The following is a 9,746-nucleotide window of genomic DNA, read 5'->3' as shown; positions in this document are numbered from 1 at the left end:
CCCCGCCCCAAAGCCCTCAATCCACTAATACCCCCTGCTCCCCCCACCAAGTCTTGGCTCTGCCCCCACCTCCAGGCATCCAGACTTAAGAGATCACCCCCTTCCACATGTACCCCCTCATCCCATACTTCTTAAGGAGAAGTCACCCCAGCTTAGCTCACAGGGCCCTGGGACAGGGACAGACCTCAGAACCTGGAGAAACATGGGATGTCTGAAGGGAGTGCAGGTGTGAATTCCCCCACACCCCGAGTCCTATAACCAGGCACTCGGCAAGCCCCTGAACTCCCTGCCCTGAACCACCTGGGTCCTTTTTTGATTACCAGGGCCAGCGGAGCCCAGGGGGTGCCCACTGATGACAGCCCTAGGAGGCCCATCCTCTCTCTGGGTGCCTCCTTCACCCTGGCGCCCATCACCCATCAATGGGCCCCTTACCGCAATGGTGACCACAGTGCGGTCTGCGAACGCCGTCATCACCACTTTCTGAAGGATGTTTTCCTGCCAGGAGGGGGCAGCAGCTGTTGTTCACCTGCCCACTGAATGGGGTCTGGCCTGGCTTCGGGGACGTGGACCCAATCTGAGCCTCGTCTCTGCCCTCTGTCTGGCCTAGAGCTAGGACTGACGGGGCACCCAGCATTCAGGGCTGGACTCAGCCCAGGGGAGCTTGCCTCTGTGTGTCTGTGTGGTAGGCAACGAGTGTGGAGTTGTGTGGACTTGCGTGCAGCTTGTGTGTATGCCAGGGTCCCCACAGCCCTTTGCCTTTTCTGCTAAAAATCACCCTGATGCTAAAGGCAACTGGAGCCCAGAACTACTTTGTGCACCCCACTAAAGCCCTCTCCAGGACCGCCATCCCACGGGGACACCCAGGACCGACCGTGGCCATGTCGATGGAAGCTGTGGCCTCGTCCATGATGAAGATGCTGGTCTTCCTCACGAAGGCCCGAGCCAGGCAGAACAGCTGCCTCTGGCCTTGGCTGAAATTCTCCCCTCCTTCCGTGATGATGGCATCTGGGGGCAGCCCGGAGGGGGAGGGCAGGGACGAGTTAATCCTGCACTGTGAGTGGAGCATTTGGGATGGCGTGGGGGGCTGATGGGAACTGCATGTGGGCGTGTGTGAGTGAGCACAGGTGTGTGTAGGCACGGCTAAGGCACCTGCCACCTGCATGGGTCGTGGTGGGCAGGGCTGGCCTGGAGCTGCGTGCTGCTACAGCCCGGCCGGTTCTGGGTAGGGAGCGTGCACCAAGGCTGCTGCATGTGGGTGGCTCACTGAAGCCCAGGCTCGGCCGCCCCCGCTGCTTCAGGAGCAGCAGCAAATACACCAAGGCTCGGCTGGCCATGGGGCCGGTAGCCTGGAAGAGTGCCCTGGGCCTGTGACCTCCCAGGCTGTCCTCTCCCCACCCAGGGCAGAACCGGGCAGGCAGGTGAATGGGGCAGTGGAGAGACCACCCTGGTACAGTACAGGGGACCCACAATCTGCCTCACAGTGACCTTCAGGAGGTCGCCTTTATGGGACCTGGGGAAGTCACTTGACCTCTCTGGGCCCCTCTGTGGTGAGAGAGATAGGACTAAATAGAGGCCCTGCCAGTCCCCAAGCTCGAGGGGCAATACTAAGACACGTGTGCGAGGCTCCTCTGCCCCCCTTACAAGCCCTTGAGTGCCTAACAACCCGACCACGCGGCCAGGGCCTTACCAAGGCCTCCTGGCAGCGCCTTCACCACCAGCTTCAGCTGGGCGATCTCCAGGGCCTCCCACAGCGTGCTGTCGGAGCACTTCCTCTCCGGGTCCAGGTTGAAGCTGGAGGGCGGCACCGAAAGCCCCCACAGGGAGGGGCGGGTTGGGACCTCACGGAAGGTGAGGCTGGTAAAGGGGGCGGGAGTGCGAACACTGATGTGGGGTGTGGATGTGCAGAGGAAGCACCAAGGTGGCGGCAGTGGGAGGAGGACAGCGTGTCCGACCTGGGCCTGGGGTCCTGCCCAGCGCCTGCCTAACCAGAAGGAGAAGGCATGAGGGTGCGACTCCTCCGAAGACTCTGGCCTCCCCACCCCTCCTCTTTGTGTCGGGACTTGGAGCTGAGCGGCTGAGGGGGGTGGGCTGGCAGATGGTGGGGCTCACCGGATGGTGCCGCTGAAGAGGACGGGGTCCTGCAGGATGATGGACAGGCGCGAGCGCAGGGTGTGCAGCGGCAGTTTGGCAATGTCGATGCCGTCGATGACGATGCGGCCTGCATGGAGACAGGGGCACAGAGGTGGGGGTGGTACCGAGGGTGGGTCAGCCTGGGTCCCGGGTCCTGGCGAGGACAGAGGAGAAGGCCGTGCCTGCTGGCCCTCTGTGACGGCTGGCTATGTCAGCACCCAGGTCCCATCTGACGGCTGTGGATGCCACTTACCTTCGAACATGTCCACCATGCGGAAGAAGGCGAGAGAGAAGGAGGACTTCCCACTGCCGGTGCGGCCGCAGATCCCGATCTGCAAAGAGACATGGCCCCGCCGGGGCTGGAGCTTGGGGCTGCTGGAGCGACTGCAGGGCTAGCCCAGGGGTAGGCACAGGTGTGAGAGGGCAGGTGGCTCTTTGTGTCCTGGCTTTCTGGCCAGCTTCCCTCCAGCCAATGCAGGGCCCCAGGTTTGGGCTTGTTTCCTGGGGTGGGCCAGGACACCCGCATGGGGACGAGCGAGTGCAGGCTATAGGTGGCCATTTGCCTGGGCCTTGGTATGAGTCAGGGTATGCACAGCACTGGGCTGTGGGAGGCACTGGTGTGTCTCTGGGTGGGTTGCAGCGGGAGAACCTGGGTGGCTGAGTGTGGTGGGCAGGAATGTGTCTGTGCCCGCCTTAACTAGGAGCCGTCTCCGCCCCATAACTTCCTGGTCCCCAGACATCAGCAGAACTTACAATAAGGGACCAAGACAGAGAAGCGATAGGAAGGGACAGAGAAGCAGGGACACATGGGGCAAAGGTACATCCGAAAGTCAGAGACAGGGACCCAGAGACGAGAGGAGAGGGGCAGCACCAGAGAGACCAAGGGGAGTGAGGAGGGATACAGGGAGCGTCAAGTCAGACCCCAGCCGGGGGGGACCCCCCAAAGGCAGGGCAGCCTTGCTCTCTGCCCCAGGCCCCTGCTTCGAAGCCCAGCCGCAGTGCCCAGGGAGGGCCCTGAGCATTTGTAGGGGACTGACCAAGTTCCCCTGAGCTGAGGGAGTCCAGGGCATCCTTTCCTTTGGACCAGTGAGGAGACAGGGCCTGAGGGCAGCAAAGGGGAGGTGGCGAGGGGAGAGGAAAGATGGCTGAGCCTCTGACGGCAGCCGGGGCGGGCACTCAGTCTGCATGGTCGAGAGGCTGGAGGGCCCTGTGGGGCTGTGGGTGACTCAGCAAGGCCCCCCCACCTCGCTCCCCGCCCTGCTGCAGAGCCACCCCGCTCCTGACCTTCTGGCCCGGGGCGATGAGGGCGTTGACGTGCTTCAGCACCGGCTTCAGCGAGCTGTCGTAGCGCACGCTCAGGTTGTGGATCTGGATCTTCCCCTGGTCTGGCCAGTTCTTTGGGATCAGCGATGGTGCTGAGGGTGGACTGCGGGTCAGCCACCAGCGTAGCCCGCAGCGAGGGGCAGGAGTGTCTCGCGGCCCAGGCTCCCTCACGGGCCCCCACCCAGACACCCGGGGCCCTGGTCATGGCCTCACCCAGGAGCCCCTCGTAGCTCTCGGCCTCCGTCTTCAGGAGCCCGTGGATGCGCTTCACGGCGCCCAGCTGGATCTCCATGTCCGCCAGGTTCCTCACCATCCAGTTGAGGTAGTTGGACACCTGCGGGGAGCCAGCCGCAGACACTGGTGACCGCTCCCTCTGCCCTCGGCCACCGGGGCGTTTCTGACAGCTCAGGACAAGCCCCAGATGCTTTTGCTAAGCCCCGTCTGCCCCTCCATGCCACGCCTGCTCAGAGTAGCCCTCCCTAGAGGCCTGAGAGGCCCTCGGTGACGTGGCTCCCCACGGCCTGCCTGGGACCCGGGCCCTGGGGCCTGACAGTCGCCCTCCTCTCCACATGGCTGCTCTGGCGTAAGATTCTCATTAGCTTGGGCCAAGGCCTGGGGTGTCTCACAGCTCAGTTGGGGAGGGAGCCCTGGGAGCCCCTGTGCTGGGGTCTGGCCCTCCCCTGTCCTGGCCGTTGCACTCACCATGAGGGCGTAGGTGAGACCCAGGCCCACCAGGCCGGCAGAGAGCTCCCTGTGCAGGGAGTTGGAGATGGACGTCACGGCCGCGATGAGCACCACGCAGGCGCCGATGTACTCCTGCCGAGGGGGAGCAGCTGGCCTGGGCCCTCCACCCCCTCCCCATACCCCATCCCACCTCACTCCCTTCCAGGGCAGCCCAGCCTCAACCCCATCCTGCAGCTCACACACACACCACGAGACACTCAGCCCCAGGAGACAACGCGTGTCCAGGAGCTTTGCTCCCCATCCCCTGGTCACCTGCACACACCTGAGCCCACGGGGTTCACCAGCTGTCCTACGCGTGTATACAACATATGAGTGTCACACAGCCCCCTGCAGACACACACTCGCCAGTCACCACACAACTCTTCTTGCTAGCGGCACACCCTCAGACACACAAGCCCCGGGCATGGGGAAAGGAGCACAGGTTCGATGCTGGGAGGACCGCCAGGGCTGGGGGAAGCTGGAGGGCTCAGCGACCTCTCTTCCTACCCCTTGTCCACATCGGCCCTTGCTCTGACTCTGCACTTGATCAGAGCCCCCTGTCTGGAACCCGGGGCAGGGTGAATGGCACTTGCCATGCGGACTTCCAGCCACCGGTTGGCTGCCGTGAGGAAGAGGGAGGCGATGTTGTTGGAGTCCGTGTACTCGAGGAGCTTCTGCTGGAACCGGGCCTCGTACCTGGAGGGAGGATGACGAAGTCCTGAGGGAAGAGGGTCGGCCTACGTAGCTCCCAGGACCCTCCTACCTACGGAGGGCAACCAGGGTCTTGCCGGCCCAGGCATGCCATCTCTGCCACGCCGTGGATGCCATTCCTCTCTGGGACGTCCTCCCAGCCCTCTTCTACATATTCCAACCTGTCACGAGTCCCGTCTCCCTTCAAGTCTTGTTTTCACCCCCACACCTGATCTTCGGTCATCACAATAAACGACACCTCCATCTACCCAGTTTCTCAGGCCAGAAACCCAGGGCATATCTGCAGAGGTACATCCAACAGTCAGAGATGGTGAAACTGACCTCCACAGACAGAGAGACAGAGACAGGAGGAGAGTGAAGAGGGACTAGAGGAGTCAGGTCAGACCCCAGGACGGCGTGGCCTCACTCACATCCAGTCTCTTGGCAAATCCTCCTCGGTCTACTCCCAAACAGTCCTTGCCTCTGTCTGTCCCCTGCCCTGCCCACCCACAGCATCGCCTGGACTGTAGCAGCAGCTTCCTAAGAAGTCTACCCGCTGTCTCCCTCTGGTGCACTCTCCGCATTCTACTCTCTACACTGCAGCCAACCAAGACCTTCCACACCACCAACTGCCCTAGCCCTCCACTGCATGGATGCATGGATTAGCAATGGCCCCCCACTGCATTTAGGATAGTCACCTTCTTGCCAGGGGCCTGTGTAGGCGGGCTCTGCCAACCTCAGGCTCCTTTACTCACTAAGCTGCAGCCACCCAGCCTTTTTAGTTTTCTGACTACTAAGGTCTCTACTCCAGGGCCTTTGCACATGCTGTTCTCTCTGCCTAAAATGCTATCTCTCTTGCACTTTGTGAAGTTGGTCCCTTCTCAACCTTTGGGCTTTATTTTAAATGGTACCTTCTCAAAGAGGCCTTTCCTGCCACTACACCTAAACTAGGTTTCCCTTATTATTCTCTCTCTGCCGCGTGCTCGATGGTGTCTGCTTGTCCATTCCCGTCTCCAGCTGTTTATGACCCTCCCCCACAACAACTGCAAATCCCATGAGGACGGAGACTGCCGTCCTCGTTCACCACTGTATCCCAGCACCCGGCACCATCAATGGACACTTGGCGGATGAGTGAAAGGAGCTCCTGGGCCCTCGTGAGGGGATGGACCACCTCTCCGGCCCTCATGTCCTCATAACGTCCTACACTGTGTTACTCTGATGGACCTGCCTCCTCTCTCTGACCAGCCCGGGCTCCCTGCACCCCTCTCCTTGGACCCTGGCCTCAGACATGCAGGTGAAGGTGCAGGAGCTCTCATCTGATGAGGAAAGAAGGAATGAATGGACACTGTTTTGTCACCACTGGTTTGGTAAGGACCCAACTCAGTATGCTCAGAGGGACCCAAGCCGTGCCTTGTTGGCCAAGGTCCCAGAGGGTATTTGCTAGGCTTCGATTACTTCCGGGTGGAGAGCCTGTATCTGCAGAGAGTAAAGTGAGTTCGGAGGTGAGAGAGCATGTGCTTGCACAGCTGAGGGGAGCATGTGCAGGCGGGTGTGTGAGGCCCATGTGCGACCGTGCGTCTGAAGGCTGGTGGACGGGCCTGCTGGAGATGTGTGTGTGTGATGGGTTCTGGGACGCTCAGTGTCTGGGGCCTGAGGCCATGTGAGAGACAGGGGGCCTGAGAGGGGTCTGTGTGAAGCAGGAGTTCCTGCCACAGGTGCGTGACTATGTCTGAGCCCCAGCTCTGGAGCCTCGCACACCCAGGTTGGAGTCTGAACACCAGGACTTACTGGCTGGGATTGAGACTCGGTTTCCTCCTAAGTAAAATGGGGAAAGGGATAGTTCCCGCATGGATTGAAATAACCACTGAGCCCGGTGCCTCGCACTCCAGAAACTCTTTTGGGAATAAACAAGACTTCTTGGAAAGATCCAGAAGGTCTGCTGGGCCTGTGTTCCAGGCCCAGCACCAGCTCTCCCAGGCTGTGTGACCTCAGATTGGCTACTCAGCTTCCCTGGGTCTCGTTTCTGCACCTGCAGAACGTGGGTACTGGTGCTGAGGTCCGAGGGTCTCGCGAGGATGGAATGAAACAGGGCACATGCAACACATGGTGGGAACTGGCCGCAGTAAGTGCAAAATCAATAATACCAATTAGTTCTCAACAGGGCAGGCCGCTGGGCGAAAGCCAATAGATCCAGCACATACACATACGGGGATGATTCAAGTCTTCCGTTCAAATGTGTAAACCATTCACCATGTGAGTGCAGGGCTTGGGGGGCCTCACTGACCACAGGCTTGGCTTGAGCCACAGGCTTGTCTCAGGCTAGTTACAGGGTGCTGGAATCTTCTCTCAAGAGGGTCTGGCCCACTTTAGGGAGGTCGTAATCTCTCTACTCAGCCCCAAAGGCCCCTGGGACTCCCGTCATAAGAGGGACATCACCAAAGCTTGGAGCAGAGGCTAGGCCCCAGGGGTGTCGAGGGACCTGGAAGATGAAGGAACTGAGGAAGTTTGGGCTTGAGGGGAGAGGGAGGCAGGGAGGAGACTTCAGAGTCCCTCTAGCCTCCAAGAAGCACAGGCTATACAGGGGCAGGGGATGTCTGGGGGCCTAGCTGAGGCCGGGGAGAGCTTTACATTGCTTTACTCAGACAAGGCCCCTCAGAGGCGGTCCCTCCCTGGCCCCATAGGCCCCTGGAGGGAACAGAGGCAGCCGTGCTGCACAGGGACCTGGCCACCTCTCCCAGGGCAGAAGCTGGGCTTCCGGGGAACAGATGCAAGCCTCTCTGCCCCCTCGGCAGTCCTGGTGCCCTAGGGTTACTTCTGGACACAGGGCTTGGTATCACATGGCTACTGTCACAACCCACACAGCTGTGCCATCCTAAAAATAACCTATTATCACTCTCTGGGTGAGGCTTAGAGACAAGAGCCCATCTATCTGGGTCAGGGGTCTCTGTCCTGTCTGGGTGGAGGAGAGATGTCCCAGTAGGGACATGGGGAGTGGGCAGCAATGCCCGCTGCCCCTTCCCAGGCATCCTCAGATGCTCCTGTCAGCTCGACGTCACCACCAGGGCAGTGAGAGGGTGGCAGGGGCACTGACGTTCTCAGAGAATTCCTCCAGCCTGGTGAATGCTTACCATCCTTCATTCCTCCTCCATGAAACCTTCCAGGACTGTCTCCTTTCTGTGTTCCCACAGCCTGTGTCCCCCTTCTTTCAGAGCACCTGTCACATGGGTTTGTCCCAGCCTGCGCAGAGTCTGGACTGTAAGTGCCTCCAGGCAGCCGCTCATCTGAACCCATCCCGTTAGTGCCTGGCATGGGGCTTAGCCCGAGCAAGGTGCTCAGTCAATGTTTGTTGAATGAACCAGTAGGTTCAAGTGAGAGTTTGTGGGACCTTCTGTAACCTCTCTGTGCCTTGATTTCCCTGCCTGTGCACCAGGACTGCGGTAGAGAAGGAATGAGGATGGCATGCAGAGCACTCCGCAGAGCTGCCAGTGCTTCTCCGTGACCCGAGGGCCTTTGTAGCACTCATCTGTGAAGCCCAATCCCAGCCTTGTTTCTTTTCGTGTCCCACCTCAGTTACGGAGGCCTAGGATTATCCTCTCAGGATTCTACAGCTGGAGCCCACCTGCCCGGCTCCCCTGGACATCCCTGGGCTTAGAAGTCTGAAGAGGGGTTGGTAGAGGTGCATCCTGGGCCTTCCTAAGTGGGGCCCTGAAAATGGAATCTCATGACTTGTGATTGTGACCCCACCGCCACCGCACTCCCACTTTGCGGGTCCCTGGACTCGTACCTGAAGGCCCGGATGGTGGTGAGGCCTTCCACAGTTTCGGCAAAGTGCGAGAGCAGCGGGAGCTGGGTGGTGTCATCTAGCTGCTGCAGGTCCCTGTGCCAGGGGACAGAGCCGGGCGGTCAGGAGGGCAGCCTCAGGGCTCGGCCTAGGGCTGAATCCTAGCTCCCCCCACTGCTGTGTGGGCACGGGCTCCACCTCTCTAGGCCTTAGTTCTTCACCCGTGAAGAGGGAAGACCAGGGAGGTACCCGCCGTGCTACTGTGAGCCCCCAGTGTGACTGTCATGGGACATACTTAGACAGAGCCTGCTGGGCACAGCCACTGTTCTGGGCAGTGTCCGCTCAGGTCTGTGACTATCCATGACCCAGGGAGGGGGGGCAGTGCTAGTACCTTTTCACAGGTGGACGACCTGAGCCTCGGGACAGCTGGCCAGAGGAACAGGAGGATCATACTCAAGTGTCCCCCCACTCCAATAACCAAATACATTTCAGCACATCACAGGCCTGGATCTAAAGAGGTCTTTGAGTAGGGGGGTAGCCAGAGGTTTCCATGGCAACCGAATTGCCTGCTGTTTCCTCCAGTTGCACCTTGACAAGATTGTCGGTGCCAGAGAGGCTCCAGACGCAGGAAGTAGCTCTCCTGGACAAACCATCCCCAGGGTGAGCAGGTGCCAGAGGAACAGGGCAGTTTCTCTGGCAGAGGAAACGAACTTCGAACAGCTTGTACAGTGTTTGAAAAGCCACTGTCATCCTGTGAATATCGGCGTGCTATGTTCCTCATGGGTGCCAGGGGAGCCTGGATCATCCAAACACAAGCCCAGTCACACAAATACGGATCATTTGGGGCAGGTAATTGCAGTAGAAATGCCCCTACATTTAATTTTTATTATTGCTAATCAGTATTTTGGCTCTTGTTTCTAACCAACGCTGTGCACCTAGAAAAGGCACTTAACCTTTCCGACCACAATCCGCAAAGAAATGGGTTTTATTTCACAAATTGTCCTCCCCACACACCTAAATGACCAGTAGAGCGAAGCTTGCTGTTACTACATGAATGAGGCTCTGATATTTTCTACTCTACTTCTTTTTTTTTTTTTTT

General features: G+C 59.5%; 1 protein-coding gene across 1 annotated transcript in view; it reads right to left on the bottom strand.

The window, feature by feature from the left end:
* Positions 1-9,746, bottom strand: part of ABCC8 (ATP binding cassette subfamily C member 8) — a 77,194-nt gene that overhangs the window by 529 nt on the left and 66,919 nt on the right. Inside the window, 10 exon segments of the mRNA XM_006142491.3 lie at positions 433-495; positions 872-1,005; positions 1,688-1,791; positions 2,110-2,218; positions 2,384-2,462; positions 3,415-3,545; positions 3,667-3,787; positions 4,156-4,269; positions 4,770-4,872; positions 8,651-8,743. Of these exon segments, the coding sequence (XP_006142553.1) occupies positions 433-495; positions 872-1,005; positions 1,688-1,791; positions 2,110-2,218; positions 2,384-2,462; positions 3,415-3,545; positions 3,667-3,787; positions 4,156-4,269; positions 4,770-4,872; positions 8,651-8,743 (1,051 nt within the window).

The sequence above is a fragment of the Tupaia chinensis genome, unplaced genomic scaffold (genome assembly GCF_000334495.1).
Source record: "Tupaia chinensis unplaced genomic scaffold, TupChi_1.0 Scaffold000077_1, whole genome shotgun sequence".
NCBI classification, from domain to species: domain Eukaryota; kingdom Metazoa; phylum Chordata; class Mammalia; order Scandentia; family Tupaiidae; genus Tupaia; species Tupaia belangeri.
Note: the sequence above shows the minus strand (reverse complement) of the source record. Positions and strands in the feature narration are given on the sequence as shown.